Source organism: Colius striatus, chromosome 29 (genome assembly GCF_028858725.1).
Source record: "Colius striatus isolate bColStr4 chromosome 29, bColStr4.1.hap1, whole genome shotgun sequence".
NCBI classification, from domain to species: Eukaryota; Metazoa; Chordata; class Aves; order Coliiformes; family Coliidae; genus Colius; species Colius striatus.
Genome location: NC_084787.1, coordinates 1,821,727 through 1,841,822, shown reverse-complemented (window position 1 = coordinate 1,841,822; position 20,096 = coordinate 1,821,727). Strand labels below are relative to the sequence as shown.

The window sequence follows — 20,096 nt, the reverse complement described above, 5'->3', positions numbered from 1 at the left end:
TCTTGCAGAGCTCTCTCCCCACGCCCTGGGCACGCTTGCCTGGCTACTGCCAGAAGCTCTCTCTGCTCTGATAGCTCCTCTCCTCTCCTCTCCTCTCCTCTCCTCTCCTCTCCTCTCCTCTCCTCTCCTCTCCTCTCCTCTCCTCTCCTCTCCTCTCCTCTCCTTTGTCTCTGTGGCTTTCATTGAGTGCAGGTTTTGTGAGCGGTCGGTGACAGACGGCCCCGGTGCTCGATAACTAGACAATCTGTCACCACCACCACTGACAGCTTTCACAAGGAGCCCCTTTCCTTTCATCCTTCCCTGGTTCCCTTTGCCTCTGCTTGTCCCCCTTCCACACGTGCTCTCTGGCTTTGTTCCCCCCTAAAAGCCAAATAGCGACAGAAGCTCCTGATCATAATATTGCTCTAATCGAGTCTGTCATAATCGGATCCAATCTAATTATGTCCAGATCCCTCTCTTCTCCCGACTCTCTCTATTGCCTGTCCATCTGTCCCTCTCTTCCCTTCCAGTCTTTGTGTCCATCCATCTGTTATCTACAGGCCTTTCTCCCTTCCCATCATCTCCCTGGGCCCCTGCCCCATTCACAGCGTGGCCGCCCCGGCCCTTTCCTCCAGCGGCTCCCTCTCCAATCCATCTCTCTTAAAGGCCTCTCCATCAATCCATTTAGCAGCAGCTCCCTGCCTCCTCTAGCCCATCTGCTTCTCCCTTTCTGCTGGCTGTGAGATGCAGAGATGCTGTTTTGTTTGTGTGTCGATCTTGATTAGCCCCAGAAACCTCACTTAAAGCTGTGCTGGCGCTGGGGAAAGATCACCTGGGTAGCAGAGAGCTGTAGGTCCTAAGTAGCATCCTCCAGTCCTGGCTTATCCTCTGCCTCCTCCAGTTGCAGGTGTGGTGCGAGTACTGAGGCTGGACAAGCAGTTGAAAGAGGGGAAAGACAGAAGGGTGAGGCCCCAGGAGCACAAGGCTGGGGAAGACCAAGCTGGAATCAATCTCTCCCCAAAACACCTTCAGTTTTCTCTAGCGCTGGTGATTTCCTTCAGGGATGCTCGCAGCTGGAGGGATGAAGGACAGACCTGGTGATGGTGAGACCTGACGTTCTGGCTGCACACAGAGAGAGGACAAAGTCAAGCAGAGCCAGGGAAAGTGGCTGCAATGGTAACTGTGGCAAGTAGGTGTCCAGGGGTCAGCATGCTGTGGGTTTGGGGTGCAGCTTTGATGAGGTTCCCCCTCAGTTTTCTCCAGGATAATCAGCCCCAGGACTCACAGCCTTCCCTCCTCAGAGACATGCTGCAGAGACTGTCAGAGACAAGGATGGACCCTGGGCATGATCCAGTCTGGCACTTCCCACCCTCCTATTTGTAGCAGTCAGCCCCTGATTTTAAACACATGTTTAAACAACTCAGATGCCTGCTGGGTGCCAGCCAATGGCCTTTGCTTGCTGTGACAGGGACCCTGAGCTCAGCTACCTTCTTCCTTCAGCTGGACCATGTTGCTGCTCATGGGTAGGACACAGAAAGCAGTTGTCAGGGTCTGGGTGTCTGTACATGTACATAGAGCAAGACCTCAGCCTCTCCAGCTCTTGAGCTAGATAGCAGGTAGGCAATAGCCCAGCTGGGAGCTGAGCCCAGCCAGGCTGCAGTACTGACCATCAGGGAGAAGCAAAGGGGGTGAATGAGAGACATAAGCAAGGCCATCTGGGGACAGCTCAGCATGGGCCAGCTGCAACCCCTGCTGCCCAAAGCACGGGCTGAGTGGTGCTGGGACCAGCAGTGGGCAGACTGGACAGGAAGGATGCTGTGTGGGGAGCACAAGTGTCATCTCAAGGCAGAGAAATAAGAGACTTCTTGGAGAAGTGACAGTTACTACAAACTCTGTGACAGGCCAGGCTCAGTCCCCAGCTTGAACAAGGCAATGGCAGCTGTCCCTGTGGCTCACCCTACAAACTCTCCTGCCATTTGGTCCCCCAAAATTAATCTCTTCCCCTCCATCTCTGTTTTAGTTGCTGATAAAAAAACTCAAAGAAAACAAACCCTTGAAGATGACACTGATCTTTTTCTTCCTGTCCCCACTGCTTCCTTCTCCCAGAAGCCCAACAGCCTTGGCTTTGTTCTGGGTATTAATTAACTTTCCTGCCTCTTAATATTCCAAAGCCATGAAGTTCCCAGGAGCTGGGAGGGTGGGCACTAAGAAAACACACATTTCCTCTCCTCTCTCCTCGTCTCTTTGACTGTCACCCCCATATGTCTCCCCCCTCAGGGCACAAGGGCAGCTGCAAACCCTCCTCTCTGGGCTTGGCCCCAGCCCCTCTGCCTCCTGGGAAACAAGTTCAGAGGTCAAGAGAGTCAGTGGCATCTTCTTTTTGTGCAGAAATCCCTGGTAGAGTTTGTGTGGGGAGAGGAAATTGATGCTTGCCAATTACGTGTGTGCATGAAGGGGAGGGAGTGTGTGTCTCAGCAAGATGCCCGGGGGCTCTACAGTGGAGACAAACACGTGCCAGCTGCCCTCTACAGCAAGAAGAGGCAGGGGCTGTCCCCTCAAAAATCCCCCTAGTCTGGGCTTTACCACAGAGCTTGGATTACCCCAAAGCATCTCCAGCTCTCTCAGGAGCAGAGGCACAAGTTGCATGGAGAGGCTGTGGGGCACAGAGTAGGGACAGGGCTTCTCATGGGGCTTTGTGAGGAAAAGTAGAGGGATGAGGCTGATTTTGGAGGACAGGCAGCAGAGAAGTGAGGCAGAGATCCCCCTCTTTCTACTCCCTGCATGTTGTAGCAAAAAAAATGAGGCAGCAGCAGGTGGTTGGACTTGATGATCTTAAAGGTCTTCTCCAACCAAAACGGTCCTGTGATTGAATCTGTGAATTACTTCTGTCCAAGCACAACAGCAAAAGTGGTTCCAGAGTTCAGCTGATCTTCTCCAGGACTCTTCCCATCACCTGGAGGTTCCCTGGAGCTGGGAACAGGCACAAGAGCTGCAGCTTTACCTCTGAGAGCAAATCACAGCTCAAGGTGCAGACAGTCAACTGCCCGTGGGAGCAGCTGCCCTGGCCCTCACAGGCACAACAGCCTGTTAACTTGGAGAAGCAGTTCAGCAAGACTTGCTTGAAGTTGCATCACTCCTTTCTCCCCCCTGGCAGAGGGCTGCAGAACTTCCTTCCTCTAGGTTCCATCTCTAGAGGGTGAATTTGCCCCTGGTTGCTCAAGCTGCTCTCTCCTTTCATCCCCGTGTTCCCTTGGTGGAGTGTTGAGCAGGGAAGAGTTTCCAGGAGCCTCGTCCCACTAACCCAGCAGCAGAAGTGACCTGCTGAACTCAGTGCCTGACAGATGCCAAGGGCTTGGGTAGAACTCAAAGCCATTTAGAAGTGTCAGGAAGAACTGGTTAGACCAGGAATGATGTAAAACAACCACAAAGTGTAGTGGAGTTCTGGAAGAAATTCCAGCCCTCATGCTTTGGAACAACAAAGCCAAAGAGGCAGAAGAGGAAGTTTTCCCAGTGCCTGTGATGCTGACAACGGAGTGAACTTTGTCTCCAGTGCTGACTGTGCCAGAGACATGGTCACTTCTGTCAGCTGGGGGAAAGAGTTTCTTAAATCAACTGCAGTAAAGGTTGCTAGGAGGGATCTGTGGAAGCCAGAGAACACCTCAGGCTCTCCTGAGTGTTCCTCTGAATTGTTTCCCCAGCTGGTCTATAGAACAAGCAGCCCATGCTGCATCCCTTCCCTAGACCAAGAGGCAGCCAGGGCTGCTCTGCTGTGAGCCTCTGCTTCAAAGACAACCAGCCACAGAGCAGGAAAGTTGTTTGCTTTCCATATTATGTTTTGCATAATTTCCCCATGCAAACTTCTCTAATTATCAAAGCAAATGGGGCTTTGAAGAGGGGGGAATTCTCCCTCACGTCAGCCTGCCTCAAAGAAGGCCACACCAGCAGCTCTGCACTTCAGACTTTACCTTATTTAGTCAGCAGGCATCCAAAGACACGCAAGCTGCTCCTCAGAACTCACTAGTTGTGCTTCTGTTACAAAGAGGAAAAGAAATCTACGCCGATGCCAATGCTCAGAAGTCCTTTCCACGTTAATGGACTGAGGAGGCACTTATTCCCCATTGCTTATTAGCATTAGAGATGCTCTAATTAATGCACATAATCTCAGGAGTGATGGAGGAAAGTGTATCAGGGGAGTTATCAACTTTAAGGCTTGCACAGCTGAGGACAGCTGCTGTTATATCAGGATGAGGAGGAGGAAGGAGAGATACAACAGAGCCTCAAACCAAAGGCTTGTTACAGTCCAAAGAAGCAGGGGGTTGAGGCTGTTTCATTTTGAACCTGGGGACATGCAGGTACTGCAGGGCACTGTCCTCACACTGAAGGCATGGAAAGGGTGGCTGCAGAGCGAGCCTTTCCAGGGCTGAGGCACTAACTCAGGGCTTAAAGCAGTGAGACAGCAACTCCCTGAGGGGCAGGGATTCAGCAGTCATACACAAAAGCAGCAAAGGCTTTCCTGGTCCCAGAGGAGGGGCATGATCACTCCCTAAATCTACTGGCAGCTCTTTGTTGGAGGGAGACTGAAGGACTGAAGAGGTCACAGAGATCCTGATTCCTCCCAGCTTGCCCAGTTTGTGATGTGGAGAGAGATGCAGGTGGATACAAGACCTTTTCTCACTGTCTTGTTTCCATATAAAGTGGGATTTCATTCTCCAACACCTCAGCTTTAACAAAACACTTTTGCATCTCCAATGCTGTTCACCTCAAGGGCTGAAGGGCATCCCCTCACCCCTGTGAGACAGGGCCCATGTCACATTCTCTGTCTGTGAGGTAAAGGGAAGCAGCCACAGTCTGGGGAAGAGAAACCCAAGGACCAGGACTCACCTTCAGTTGCTCATTTACTTCCCGATCCCGACTGTTTCTTCCTCACCCCCCTTGCAGCCAACCCTCAGGCCCAGCTCCCCAGAGGAGGGGATGGCACAAGCCTCATCAGCCAAAGCCAGCTGAGCAAAACCAATTTCCTGACCATGGCAAAACACGATGAGGAAGGCTGGAAACTGCTTTTCCTTTTACCCCTCTCTGTGCAGCAACGCTCCTGGCACCAAGAGAGTTTGAGGGCCAGGCAGAACCCCCAGCTCAGGGTAAAATAGTGTGTGCCTGCTGCAGTTTCTGCCAGCCTAAACCCCCTTTTGCTTCTCCCTTCCTTGTCAGGCACTGATAGGAGGGTTGTTGGTTGAACTGGACACAGGGGAGACCTGTTGGCCATCCAAGGAGTGGTGCAGGCCCAGACAAGGGAGGCAGTTGGTTGTTGGCCTTGCCAGAGAGCAGCTCAGAACAAAAAGCTGGGAGTGGAAAATGGGGCTGGGAGTGGTAAAAGGGGGTTTATTTCTGTTTGTATGGGGAAAAACAAGGAGAAAGGAAAAATGTATCCAGCCACAAGCCTTCAGGGGTGGGAAGGGAAATAAAACAAATCCCAAATCCAAGCACAGCATCAAGATTTGGAAGCCAGGGGAGAGCAGCACGGGAAGGATCCATTTGTCATTTGACAATTAACAAGAAGCCTGAGTATTTTGACCTAATTTGCTGATGAGGCATCACTGCTCCACCATGAACTAAGCATTTGTATTTTTATATGGAGATAAAATAGGATAAACTTACCTTAGGGATGGCAAAAAACCCCACCCCACATACCCTACAGAATTCTCTGCCAGACCACACACTGGCTCCAGTTCCTCTGCATCACCCAAAATACTTTGATGCACGGAGACGCTACTTGGATCATATTTTGGGGAGCTGATTTTTGTTCTGTACATGAGTTGGAAGGAGTCCAAAGACTTTGGAGTTAAGAGGCTTATTGTAAAAGACAAGATCTCTGTGTGTAAACGGAGACAGGAGCTTCTCCAGCATTGCTTGGAGAAATGAAATCAGGCCCAAGAAACGTTCCACCAAGTATCAGGAGCAGTCTCCTGATAGCAGGATGCATCAGTCAGTGGGGAAAAACTCCTCCCAGTCTCCCTCAGGGTAGCACTGAAAGTGGAAGGTCTGAACTCCTTGAAAACTCCAGAGTGTGTTCATAGTTGAGGAAAGATTCCAACACAGCAAGGCCTCACTGTCCTCTAGGGAAGGGAAATGCCTGCTTTAGTGGTAGTCAGCTCTGGTTTCTGTAGCTAATCCTCTCTATTTTCAAGCTCAACGGCACTTCAGCACCTTTAAATCACCATTATATGGAAATCCACTTGTTCTTCAGCAAAAGAAACAAGCAGGAACATCCAAAGGCCTGCTCAGTCCCCCCAGTGCCCACCCTCACTGGGCACTAAGCAATGGCATAGAAGGAAACCAAGCGTGTGAGCATGCTCCTTCAAACCCACCTTTACTCCATCAGTGCCCAGGGACTGACTGAGATCAAAGCCCCATCACACAAAGGACTGTTTGGAGTGAATAGCCACCCTTGCCTTGGACAGCTTCAAGTCTAAACAGTGAGTTCACTCCTTGTTTTGTCTGAGGGCACAAGGTCTTCCTTTTGTCCAGCTGTAGAAAGGATTCAAAGCTTCCACAGGAGTCACAAACCCAAATCCTGTCTCTCCTGAGACTAAAACATTGCAACATTCATCTGTTTGGTCCTTTTTTTTTTGGTGGGGGGGGGCAGCAACTAAGACAAAAGAGGCACGAGGGGGAATTTGTAAGTGAAGGGATTTTTCCTTTAATTAAATGGAACTCATTATATATATTATATACAAAACCCAGAAAATATTGCACCATTAAAAAGGAAACAACAACAGAAAAAGAGGACATTTTACATCTAATCATGTTAAACACACCTTGGCCTTCCCTGCACTGTGGTATACAGAGACTCACAGCCACTGTTGGGTATGAACAGGCAACTTGTGCTGTCAGCCACACTGGCTCACGTGTACCCCAGAGAAAACACCTCAAAGCAGCTTGGGCTTCACTTAGGGGACACAGCCAGCCTGTTGTTGATTCAGTGGTGCTCAGGAACAGTCTTCTCAAGTTGCTCAGGAGGAAGGAGAAATCAAAAAGCAGGGCTTTGGGAACTTGTTGCTCAGCAGTTTTCTTCAGGGCATGGTTTTCTGGGAAGGTCTCTTGTGTTTGAGGGGCTGAGTCCGCGGAATTTGAGCATGGAAGCTCTGGAGAGAACCATTCATGTTCCTATCCAGAGGGAAAGGTATTTTTCCAGTGTAGTTTTTCCTCTTTGACAATTGGAATCCAAGGGTTTAAGACTTTCAAACCCCCAAGAGCATCTTCAGTAAGCCCCAGCCCCTGGCTCCCGTGGGATGCTGAAAAGTACATCTGCTTTGGCGTTGATAAAGTACGTGGCAAGGAGAGAGAAGACCAGAATAGCAATGCCCACAAGCAAAGTGATGATCTAGGAAGGGACGAGAAAGATTTAGCAGCACCTCACAGCATTGGCATCCAAGTGTGTGTGTGGGGGGGTCTCTGTCAGGAAGCCACAGAGATCAGCTGAACCACCGAGGCAGTGAAATAAAGACACTCTGAGGAGCTCAGACAAAGGTGATTGTCACAGAGGATCAGGTCAGTTTTCACTGATGAAACAACCTCAAGTTGCCCCAGGGGAGGTTGAGGTTGAAGCCGAGGCAGAACTGTTTCCCTGAGAGGGGTGTCAGCCCTGTGCCAGGCTGCCCAGGGAGCTGGGGGAGTGCCCAGCCCTGGAGGGATCCCAAAGCCGTGGAGCTGAGGTGCTGAGGGCTGTGGGTCAGTGCTGGGCTTGGATTTGATGACCTTCAAGTTCTTTCCCAACCATAATGACTCTCTGATTCCAGGAATTACATAGGCTTGCAAGGCCTTTGGGTGGCTCACCCCTAGCACATGAATACTCCAGCACCTTGCACTGTGTCCTGACAGGGTACGACATGATTAACAACCAAGCAGAAGGCATCAAGATAGGCACAAAGTGAATGCACACTTAACCCTTCTTCTGCTGACACACCACACCCAGCTAAGGGCTGCTCAGAACCCAAGACACTGAAGCCACAGCAGCTTTTGTTTCTGTGCTGTTGAGGCGGGGTTTGAGCTGCAGGAAGATTTGGGCAAACACCATTAACAGCCACATTCACTGGCCTGGCTCCCTGTGCTTGGGGAAGGGATTAAAGCTCCTCTCACTTCTTTTATTCCCAGAGCTCATTGCTCATGGGACTCTTGATTATTCTGCACTGTCTCAGTCCCAGCAACTACTGTATTAACCCTCAAATTGCTGGAGGTGGCAAGGTTATCCCCAGCCATGCACTCTGGCTCAACATCACATTCAAGGACCAAAGCCTGGCACAAGCTCTCACAACAAACTCTGAACTGCTTCTCCAGCTGTCAAGAGATGTTATTCAAAACCAGACCCTTTTTTTTCCCCCCTCTACTTTCCTTCTCTGACATGTACAAAAACTCACCTCTAGCTCCTTGCTGGCTACCAGGAATATTCGGGCACGGATCTCTTTCCACCGACTCTCTGTCCACGTGGAATACTCTGTAGAGCCCCACTGCCTGAGCTCAAAGGCAGGAGAGAGTGCTTTGCTCAGGTGAACAGCTGACCTGACACAGTAGGGGACTCGTAATGTTGAGTTAGGATAAAGGGAACCCTGCACCCAGGCATATTCATACATCTGCAAAGAAGAGGAGACAGATCAGGTTCTGGAACCTTACCCGTGGTCTTGAGGAGAGAGAGAGAGGCTGTAAGGGGATCCTTTCACCCACTCCTTCCTTGCCCTTGGGCATGAAGATGTCTCCTTGGAGCATCTTTCTAATGAGGAAAGATTGTGGGACCTGGACAAGGGAAGGCTGAGAGGGGATCTCAGTGACACTGGTGGGTGTCAGGAGGATGAGGCAACACTTTTTGCTGTTGTCTCAAGTGCCAGGACAAGGGGTGATGGACATCAGCTGGAACATAAAAGTTCCACTTAAATCCAAGGAGAAAGTCCTTTGGTGCTGAGGTGAGGGAGCCCTGGCCCAGGCTGCCCAGGGAGGGTGTGGAGGCTCCTTCTCAGGAGCTTCCCAAAGCCCCCTGGACACGTCCCTGAGCCCCCTGAGCGAGGGGAACCTGCTTTAGCAGGGAAGCTGGACTAGATCATGTCTGCAGGGCCCTTCCAACCCCTACCACTCTGGGATTCTGTGAGCTTCCCAGTTCTCCCACACATTACTATGAGCAACAGAAGGCTCATTCCTAACCAGCTCTCCTCCAAAGCAGCAATGAGCAAACTGGACAGCAGACCTGTCCATGCCTATCATCCCACTCTAATGATACTTACTTCTATCTCACTGTTGGGTACTTTTTCAGGGTTCTGGCAGTCCTCCTTGGTGAGGTTAACAACTGTGCCTGTGAGGTTGGCCAGCACATACTGCACAAGGTAGGTAGTGTTCACAGGGCTGGAAACTGCAACGTAGTGTTGAGGAACTTCATCACCTGGAACAGGCAGAGAAATGGGATTGGTGGGGAGATGGCCAGAAGCAACATCATTGTGGAGCTTTAGAAGGCTTCCAGTTAACACATGGGGTCAAACCCACCCCTGTGTCCTTCTTCCCCAGGTTGCTCTTACCCAGAATTCCTTTTAGGTCTGGTTTAATGATGGACTGAAACCAGGAATTGTTCATTTTGATTGTAAACCCATAGAGCATTCGAGTGACCTGGGAAGAGATGGAAACTGGTTTATAGAAAGAGGAGAGAAAACAGCACCTTAAGAGCTCTACACCTCTCAACAATGTTTGGCTGACAGATGTTTCCCACTACAAGAGCACACTGAAGGAGAGACTGTATGGAAGTAATTTAGGACTGAGCTGGGCAAATTGGGTTTGATTCCAGCGACTCCTCAGCTGATCCCTGTGGCATTTCACCTCAGCTTCCTCTGCTTTGTGGCATGAGAATAAAGAAGCTGTTTTGTAGGAGGCCTGTGAAGCTTTAATGTCTGCCTGAAGAATGAGAGGCAAAGAACTAGAGAAGGGTGAAAGGTTTTTCCTTAGCTGTGGTGGGGAAAGAAAGAAGGGAGGGGAGGGGAAAGAGGCAAAGCCCTGATGGAGACAGGGAGGACAGCATGCTGTGTAAACACAAATAAACAGAGACAGAAGGGAAGTACGTGAGGGCTCATCAGAGATGCCAGGGACTCAACTCCATCTGCTCATACCGTTTTTGGATCTGCCTGGATAGCAGAGGTGTTGTTGGCTCCCCCTGCAAGTCTGTACAGAGCACGGGCGACCACTGTGGCAACTTCTGCCAGGGACTGCAAAGGAAGAGTGTGCTCTGTGTTAATCAAGATAGGCAGATCCAGCAAAACAAGCAAGAGAGAGTGAGCCAGGATTTACACATCATCCAAACACTTCTCACTGTGCTAGCATTTGAGTGCCTATTGCCTTTGTCACTGTATAAAGCACTCCCACCTTCTTTCTGCCCTTTTTAGAATCACCCTCCCCACGACCCTGCTTCTCTCTGTCCCTTTACCCAAAGCCCCATCCATCCCAGATGCAGCAGCTACAAGAAAATGCAAAGTAGGAACCTTGGCTGTGTCTGTGACATACTCCAAGGTCTCCTCGGGGCTAAGCCCCTCAGGGTACTGCATGTGGATGTTCTCTGGAGTGTCGTACATGCTCTGGTAGTATCTGTAAAAGAAGGAAGCAAACAGAGGTTGGGGAGGAGCAGAAAGAAAGCACAGGGCACAGAATTCAATTCAGAGTGTGCCTAAAGCAAACAGTGGGAACAGTCTCTTGGGAGGAGAGATCCAGCTCTGCCAAAGCACTGCCCTGCCACACGCTCCTTAAACCATTTAATGAGGCTTTATAATTAACTTGGCCCTTCCACAGCTTCTCCCATCTGAGGATCTCCAAGCAATTTACAAGCTGTGATTAGCTTTCAGGTGGGCAACAGCCCAATCTATTAAATGGGTGGAGAAACTGAGGCAAGGACAGAACCCATGCAGAAGGTCTCCTGGGAACAGGGCTTTTGATGCAAATCCTGCCAGTGGATTTTATTTAATGCTTTACCTTGCAGGTAGTGAGGGATTCCAAGTGAGCTCTATGAGAGGCTGACACCAAGGCCTCTGGATCACATGCAGCTGAACTGGGAATCAGGCTGAAAGCCCACTGCATCCTCTGTGCACGACATTCCCAGTTAAAGATGGGTCACACAGCAGGGAGCTGTGCTTTCATCCACCCCAGCTCCTCTTACCCCTTCAGAACAGGGCAGATTCAGAGATAAAAGGGAAACTGCTACCCTTCAATTGCTCCAGAGATTCTCAGCAGGAAGGACAGAAGAAAGGAAAGAAGACAACATGAAGAGTTTAGGGAAGAAGGGAGAGCCATATGTCTGTCCTCTACCCCACATTTCCTCTTCTAAAGTTGAGGAGGAGCAAGTTCCCCAACGAACATGTAGTAGGGTCATGTGGGGTGAATGAAAGTGCCCTTTCCAATGCCTGGGGCTTAGAAAAAAACAAGAGGGGCATAAAAAATAGGCAGCTAGCTTCTGGAAGAACAGCTGAGGCTTAGGCACGCTCAGTTGCCATTTGCTCACCCCTGGCTTCCAGCCAGCTGTTGGGGAACATTTTCTGTACAAAAGTGGATTTCTTTCGCTTGTCAGAATAATTGTGTCGCGCTTGTTCCATTCCATGGCACACGCTGGCTCCTCAGCGCCCCCCCAGTCTGGGCTGGAGGCAGCACACCCCGGCACAGTGGCCTCACAGGAGCTCAGATGCCCTCTGCTGGTATCACTGTCTGGTTAGAGTGGGTCAAGGTTGTGCACAGTGAGCTCAGAGACGTACCTGTTCTGGAAGGCGGTTTGATGGTCAGTTAGAACCACTCCAGGGATGGGCCTGGCCCGGAGGAAGCGCTGGAAGGAGGATGGGGGAAGAGGCTGGGAAAATTCAGCTTCCTGCAAGGACACATTGGCTCCCAGGCTGCTGTTTCTCAGGGTATCTAGCAAGTTCCTAACCTGAAAGAAAAGAGGCATAGTTTCAACTGTTCTTTTGGATGGGTCATTTCTCTGCGATGCTTTAACACCCTGATCAGCAGCAGCATAGCAAAGGAGATGAAGAACTAAAGGTTGTTGTCCATTACCTTAGCTTCAACAGATCCATTCAGCCTAGAGATAGGGTCTGTGTGCATCCACAGCACTGAATCGTTCCTTAGAGCCACCTTCAAGAAACAAAAGCCACAGCAATGTAGCAGTTGAACATTTACTCCAGTCCAGGGGGAAAAAAACTAATCAAGGCCAGTGAAAACCTGGCTGGGAAAAGCACAACTAAATTCTCCTGCAGAGACAGGGAATGAAAAGGTTCCTTAACTTGTGCCACACCTGATTTAACTCCACAAATGAATGGATGTTGTTCAAGCCAAGAGGAAACTTGTCTTTCTCCATGTCATAGACCATCCGTGAGCTGCCAATGTAATCAAAGGTCTCCTGCAAAAGGGAAAGAAGAGAAGTCACATGAGTCACACACAGAGAGTCGCCTGGCACAACTACCAGCAGTATCTGAGAGGCTGAGGTGGACCAAAATGATGAGTTTGAGGGCCAAGTGCTACACCAAGTACTTCTGAAGGTGGGGCCTGGCACTCACCAAATGACAGAAGTAAATATTACACTGTGCCTGGCTCCACAGACACAGGATGCAGGAAGGGATGGAGCAAAGACAAACAGCAAAAACACCCCAGGGGACAGCTATTGAATTCCATAGGCAAGAAAGGCAAAGTGAGCACTGATATCTGGCAAGGTACTGGGAGTACCAGCAGAGAGGCATTAATACAGCCTTTACTCTGGCATAAGAAATCCTCTTTGGGGGATTTTGGTGGAGAGGACAGCAAGTCAGGGAAAAGGGCAATTCCCCGTGCCAGGAGTTAAACGTATGGAGCTCTCCTGGAGGCAGAAGTGTCTGTTTCCCTGGGGAAAAAAGAGGGAGTGAAGGCTAGGTGACAGAAATGGGTTTGTCAAGAAGCTGAACATTGCCTGGGAAGAATAGGTGCCCCTAAGAAGAGAATCCCTGCCACAAAGAAGGGCAACGAAGTCAGCCAGCCACCAGACTTCCCTCTTGATGAATTTACAGCCAAGTCTCATCATTCCTCCTACGTCTTGGGAGTGTGACAGAGAATGGCTGCTCCACAGAGCTGGGCTCCTGTCTCCCCCAGGGAAATTCTGACTAAGGACGTATGTGCAGAGGGGGGGTGGATGAAGGGAATCACATGGCCACAGCATGAGGCTGTGGGAGCCAGTTTCACAAAGCTGCACAAAAGAAGCTATCAACATAGATGCCTTGAGGGGAACATCAGCTGTTGGCCATCAGTCCCTCCTCCACAGGCTTGTTCTGCTCTTCCACAGCTGCCAACTCCAGCGTTGGGCTCTCAGAAATGAGCTACATTCTGCTGCTGTCAACACATATATTTTTAATCTAGTCTTTTCTGGGCTTCATTTCAGAATTTAAAGCCTGGCCATTGCAGTTCATCCTGAACAGGGGTGAGGCAGAGAACAGACACACTGGGAGGAGATGGGAGGGAAAGCAAAGTTGGAGTCATTCATCCAGAATGAACTGTGGGGGCAGAAGCTGGGTTGCCCCAGTGGAAGCTCCATCTGCTGTTGTTATCCCAGTGCAATTAAGATCCTCTTCTCACTGGGGGAGCAGAGAGAACCATGGTGCTGGGATGCAGACAAATGACACCAAACAAAGAGTAGAGGGGGGTAAAAAACCACTCATTTGCAGTGAGCCAAGGGTGGATTTGCTATGTCTGAACAAGCCAAATGGTGGAGAGATGCTGCTGCTCTTACCCCTTGGAAGAAGGTGAACATCACATTCCTTTGCAGCAAATGAATGTCTGATGCTTTATGAAGAGCTTCAGCAGCAGCCAAATGGGTGACAAAAGAAGAGACAGCACTCTCTGCCCCAGGTGCAATGTTCCAGAAGAAGGAATGGCTGTCAATCTGTAAGTATGATCAGGAGGTGTGAGAGGAACGCTGTATTGGGCAAGCAAATCCATCATCTCCCATCCCACTCATCCTACAGGTAAGGGAAGAACCAAAGCATTCTGCCTAATGACACTTAAAGCATCAACTGCACTCTGAGGCCTCCGAGTCCTGCCACTGCCACCCCTCCCCAGCTCCAGGCTCTGAGCTGGTGGCAAACTTGCATCTCTGGAGGGTGTGAAGTGACTGTAGAACACAAGTAAACTCCTTTCTCAGCTCTGACACTGACTCACTGCTTGACACCCAACAAAATATCCACGTGATTCAGCCTGTCCCCCCAAAATACACAGAGGAGCCAACCACGTTATCCCCCTCTCTGTAAATATCTTGCATCCCTCTGTGAAGTATCTCAGGAAAGCAAAACAGACATGATAACTATTTCCACTTGTCTGTTTTTATTCAGGAAAGAAAATGCTGAAAAGAAGACTTGCATAATAAGAAAGAAAGATGTTGTTGTGTCAGGTGTCTTTATGTCTCAATCCAGATGTCTTTGTATTGAAACAACAGCTAAAGCCACCAACTAAAAGGCTCACACTTGCAGAAACACAACAGTCAGGTAGATCTAAAAGGTTTAGATCATGGGAAGAAATTAATCTATATGAGAGAAGTATATTCCCATGAGACTCAAAGCTCACATCTGCCCAGAATCCTTCCAGGCTGTGCTCTACAAAGCAAGATTAAGAGGTACCTACTCGTGTAGCTACAATAATAACTTCCTTCTCAGGATCGACTTTGCCAGAGGAATTGATGGGTTGTAAGGTGCTCCACACATTGTAATCAAGAAGAGGATCACAAACAACCTCTAGGAAGCAGAAACAACATTGCTTGAGTTGAAGACTACAGCAGTGACAAGTGAGAAATGAGCTTTCTGGTGAGCTGTAGCTGATCTGAGGAGCAAACTTCTAGTCAGCAGGAGTGAAATCCTGGCCCATGGGATGTCCCTGGCAAAACATTCACCAGGAGCAGGTTTTCAATTCCTGTCCACACAGTCTAACAGAGCAGCACTCTCAGAGCCATTCTTGATCAGGGACGAGGTGTCTTTCTCAGACAGCATCTCTTTTCTAAGCTGATGATAAATGTAGCCCCAATTTCCTTTACCACTTAGAAAAGGCTCAGCTGGCAAGCAAGCCTTGAAGGAAACTGAAATTGTCCTTTTGCACAGCTGTATCCCACTGGGATTCTTTTTTTGCCACCAGCCTCACAGCCCACATCATGAGAAGGAAGCTGCTCACCTGGGTTAATGCTGAAGGTGCTCTGCAGGGAGCTGCGTCTCATGCAGGTGACTGTGCTGGTGACAGCATGCATGTGCGAAAAAAGCTGCATGGCACAGAGAGGGTACTCAGGGCCAGATCCACCACGAGGGATGTTGTGGTCTTGATAACACTGGATGGAAAGAAAAAGCATTCCAAACCTCAGCCTTTCTGTACCAGCACTATCAAACCAGAGCCCATGTTTCTACTGTAGATTTCAACACCTGAGAGGAATAAAAAAAAGCCCAACTTGCTGCCCCTTTGCTGAACTCTGCAGCAGTTTCCCTTCCCTGTGTGGTGAGGAAGTGTTGTACCTGCTTAATAACTTGTGTCTCGTTGGCATCTTCAAGGAGAAAAATAGGGAAGTCAAAATCTTCATATGAAAGCTCACTGCCCAGAGGATTCCACACGGTCTTATTGCAGTGAGCAAACTGAGGGCCGTAATCTTTGGAATAGACACCTGGAAACAGAAAGAAATGGGTAAATCTGAGCCTGCAGGAGAAGAAGAGACTGCAGGAGAGGTAGGGCCTGCTGAGATAATAGCAGCAGATATGGAATGAGCACCATTATGGGCTGAGGAACCAGCTGACAAAAGCTTGGAGAGATGGAGTCGGTCACTGCATGAGGCAGAGTGGCAGAGACAGGGAGAACAACAACCATACACACTCAAAGCCATCCCATGCCAGGAGGCTGGCACAAGCACTCTCTGAGCATTTATCACATGCTGGGAGCCCAAAGGAGGCACACAGAGAAAACATTCTACTTCCAGAGGAGGAATGTAGAAAGGCCCATTTTCTGAGCTCATCGTGTGGAGCCCCCCAAGGCACATCCATAAGGTGCCAATCATTTTAACACCTAGATACTGAGCAAGCAGCAGGAAGGCAGAGGCACCACAAATGCCAGCACATCAAACTCATCTCAGGCTGCATCCTTCCCAGCAGAAAGCTTTGTGCAGGATACAGGAGGTGGAATAATTTCACCCCTCTAAGCACAAGACAGTAAATTTGTTGTGTGACACAAGTGGTGGGAAGGAAATCACTGAGCCCATGGAGAGGGGGAACTGAGGGAGGCAGGATGGCACGTGGGGAAGTAGGGACTGGACCAGAGGTTATCATGAGACCCTTTAAATGATCAGGTACAGATAAAGCTAAAGAAAAGGAATTTTAACACTAAAGTTGCTTAAAAGAGCAGGAAGTCACTGATCTAAGAGTCTGTCCCAGCCCTCAGTGAGAAACTGTGAGGTTCCAGCTCAGACCAGCTACTTGGAAAGAACAGACTGAGCCCTTCACCTTAAACACTTCCATGTCAAAGCGTTAGCTGACATTTCAAGGATCCTTTGCACTTCTTTCGTTGACCATACAATGCAAAAGCAACGTTAAATCTTCCTCCCATCAAAGAGAAAGACTGAATGTTTCCTTACCAAACCCATCATTGGGGCACTTCAAACCAGGAGAGAATCCCTGGGGAGGGTTAGGTTTGGCAATGGCCACAGCAAGGCCTGACACTCTGGAGGTTCCTTTCAGCTGCAGCATTACCCTCCTGGAAAAGAGAAAATCCACCTGAGATCATCAATTCATGAATGAAGAGTTACAAACTCTAGACATGCTGATGTGTTACAGCTGAGCCGCGTGGTGATGCTTTGGACCACAATAAAACATGTCCCTCTGTCCTCTCAGAACCAGACTGTGCACACAGCAACAAGCAGAGAACTTCAGCCACTTCTTTCCTGATGGGACCAATCATTAATCACGTTGATTAATGAACTTTAGTTGATGCACATGGCATGAGAATGTACACAGAGCAAAGTTCTTTCTAGCAGCTTAAGGAGATTCAACTCAGGCACTAAAACACAGTAAACCCACATATGGTTCAACCTCCAATGCTGACAAGCACCCAAAGGGTGGGTGGCAAGAGATGGGGGGACACTTCTCCCTGCGGTGGCCAGTGCCAGGACAAGGGGTAAAGGACACAGGTTGGAACACAAAACACTTAAACCCAAGGAGAAAGTGCTTTGGTGCTGAGGTGAGGGAGCCCTGGCCCAGGCTGCCCAGGGAGGGTGTGGAGGCTCCTTCTCAGGAGCTTCCCAAACCCACCTGGACACGCTCCAAGGCAACCTGCTTTAGCAGGGGGTTGGGCTGCAGCAGCTCTGCAGGGGCCTTCCCACCCCCACCATCCTGGGATTCTCCCTACAGCACAGCCAGGGCTGATTCTGTCATCTGTCACTTGAAAAATGAAACTTCTGTCAGCAGATTAAGGCCCCATTTTGGTCTTCTGGGCTCCAGTCAGCCTGGAAGGATAAAAACTGATGAAGACTAACCTGTTGAAGAGGTTCCCATCTAGGAGTATCATGTAGGGTGGGTGTGGGCCATCAGCAAGCACCCAGTTTAGATCCTCCTCCTTCTCAACCACATGGATCACTCCTGTGTCTCCACTGATGGACGCTGTGGAAAGAGAGAGTTTCATGTTTCACAGTGATCTGCTTCCCTTACACCCCCAAATAGCCCAGAACAGCAGGGCAGTATGTCAGGAAGGGCTTTAGGGGAGAAGAGCTCATTTAATTAGAGGGTTAGAGGAAGCAATTCGAAGTGGTATCATTTAGCTGGAGCAGGACAGAAAAGGATCTGTGGCTTTCAGTAAGAGGTGGGGGAAAAAGAGGCTGATGAAGAAATTCATTCATTCTTTGAAAGCATCTTTTGTTTAAGCCCATCGAATCACTTAAAGACCTTCAGCTAAGCCTCTTGTGATTGAAGGGAATGAGGAAGATAGAAAGGCACTCAGAGAAGAGAGAACCTGCCTGAGGGACCACAGTCATGGGAGGAGTTTAGTGCTGTCCCTCAGCAAAGAGCAAAGGCTGCAAGTTCAGAAACTCAGAGCTCAGACAGCTCCAAAGGGGCCAAAGATTGTGACAGCAAAAGGGGGAAGAGCAACAAAGCAGATCCACCACTTGTCATTTCACCTCCTCCCATGGAAAAGGGATGAACAAAGCACTTTCATAAGGAGCTACTGACAAAAACAACCCTTTTGTCACCCCTCTCCCCCTCAGTCAGTAACTGCTGGCACTGTTGGGAACTGCCTGAAGCTTCACTTCAGCCAACAACTCAGCACCACACAGCTGCCTGTTCACTCTGTGGGATGGGGAGGAGAACTGAACCTCTTCCCAATCAAAACTTGTGAGATAAGAACAATATAATGGCTGAAAGGGAATAAAAGGTAAGAACAAGGATCAAATATGACCTTAACAATCAAAAGGAACAGAAGAAGAGAGAGAGAAACAAAACTCAAGGGAAAAGAACCATGTGATGAACAATACAAGTGCTCCCCAACCCCTTGGGATGCTGAGCAGTCATCAGCCCCTTCCCACCAACTCCTCACAGTTTCTCTACTGGCCATGAAATAGCCCTTTGGCTAGTTTGGGTCATGGCCATGGTCCTGGTCATGCTCACTCCCAGCTCCTTGTGCACCCTCAGCCTCCTCAGTGGGTGAGAAGCAGAAAAAGGCCTCAGCTCTGCAATAGCCCTGCTCTGCAATTAACAAAACATCCCCATTCTTCTCAGCACAAACACAAACCACGGCCCTGGAGCAGCTACCAGGAAGAAAAGTTCACTTTCTCTCTCTCAAATGCAGCTGGGCATGGCAGGAGTGCAGGTGGCTGGCTGCACAAACACTAGGCTCACAAAGAGAGTGGCAGAGGACTCAGAGAACTTTGTACCCTGGGTTATCTGAGAGGTCAAGTGCAGCTCTGCTGTAGGGAGTGGCTCCCTGAGGGAGAAAAGCCCAAGTGGACAGGCAGAGTGCCTCACACTTTCTTCAGCCAGAAATAGTGCTTGGATAGGGTTTCCTTAGCTGTCTTTTCAACAGGCATGCAGTGCTGCTTTCCCACTTGAACAGGAGAAAAACCCCCACCATACAAAGTTAACAGGCATTGCACAAGCAGCTCAGCCAAATCCTTCCCCTGTCACCTTCTTACTTCATTATTCCCTTTCCCTTGGACCTTGTTAACCCAAATGTGTTCTGAAGCATCTACAGCTTTGCCTCATGGCCCATAGAAGCTGGGGGGTGGTTTTGCCCCACCAAATCCTGACTGCATGAGCTCAAAATGCTGCTCTTTGTCTTGGCAGGGATTTTTGAGGTCAGTAAGAAGTCACTCTTAAGGTCTCCATGACTCAGTTTAACCAAAACAGGTCAGCAGATCCATTCAGTAATGAAGATGGACTGGCAAAGAAGGCAAACAACACTGAGGACAAGGGGAACACAGAGGTCCCTTTCAATCCCTACCCTTCTGTGAGTCTGTGAACGCCGATCTAGGCAAGTCCAAGAAGAGAGTTACACTACAACCTACCACCCACAGCACAACCATCGGAGAAGCAGCTCTGGGGCCCTTGCAGCTGTACTCACACTGGCAGCCGATCTGGTGGGTGGCATTCAGGAGGCGAACACACGGTGCCGTTTTGTTCAGGGGGATGTAAATCTTCCTCTCCACAGAGTTCCCCTGGCAGGAGCCTGAGGAGAACACACGGCCCCAGCTCAGTCACAGCCAAACCTCAGTCTCCCTGTAACCCAAACAGCTCTCTCCAACACGAGGGGGTGGGACAGGCGAGCCCCGTCTCAACGCTGAGGGGAACACGCGACGCCCCGCAGCGGGGCTGGGCCACGCCAGGCCCTTCCCTCCCTCACCGGCCCCAAACCAGCCCTACCCCTCTCCCAGCCTCACCCACGGCCAGCACGGAAAGAAGCAGCCTCCGGAACAAGCCCCACCACGCCGGGAGCAGCACCCGGCAACCGCCGGCAGCCGCCTCCATCCCGCGCCCGCCCCGGGCTCTCCCCGCCGCCGCCATCTTCCCGGGGCTTCCGCTTCCACGGCCGGAAGCCGCTCTGTGCGGCGGGAGGACTGAGACTCGGTGGTGGAGAAGCGG

The 20,096-nt window shown here is 50.0% G+C and overlaps 1 protein-coding gene across 1 annotated transcript; it reads right to left on the bottom strand.

Annotated features, from left to right (window-relative positions):
• Positions 1-7,049: 7,049 nt before the first annotated feature.
• NCSTN (nicastrin) lies at positions 7,050-20,035 on the bottom strand. Its single transcript, XM_062016433.1, has 17 exons — positions 19,895-20,035; positions 19,579-19,683; positions 17,501-17,624; positions 16,604-16,722; positions 15,498-15,643; positions 15,166-15,316; positions 14,626-14,735; positions 13,739-13,891; positions 12,278-12,382; positions 12,040-12,117; positions 11,745-11,914; positions 10,488-10,590; positions 10,119-10,214; positions 9,537-9,624; positions 9,249-9,403; positions 8,394-8,606; positions 7,050-7,360 (listed from the first exon to the last, which is right to left on the bottom strand). Exons 1-17 carry the CDS (start codon positions 20,016-20,018, stop codon positions 7,238-7,240), a joined length of 2,163 nt encoding a protein of 720 aa, XP_061872417.1. The 5' UTR covers positions 20,019-20,035; the 3' UTR covers positions 7,050-7,237.
• Between the last annotated feature and the right edge of the window lie 61 nt (positions 20,036-20,096).

Bases quoted from the DNA above. Each gene is read 5' to 3' on its own strand.
- NCSTN (XM_062016433.1), bottom strand. From the start codon at position 20,018: ATGGCGGCGGCGGGGAGAGCCCGGGGCGGGCGCGGGATGGAGGCGGCT. The intron at 17,625-19,578 runs GTGAGTACAGCT...CTCTTTCCACAG, and splicing joins CCACCAGATCGGCTGCCAGT to CGTCCATCAGTGGAGACACA. The intron at 10,215-10,487 runs GTTCCTACTTTG...CTTCCTTTGCAG, and splicing joins ATGTCACAGACACAGCCAAG to TCCCTGGCAGAAGTTGCCAC.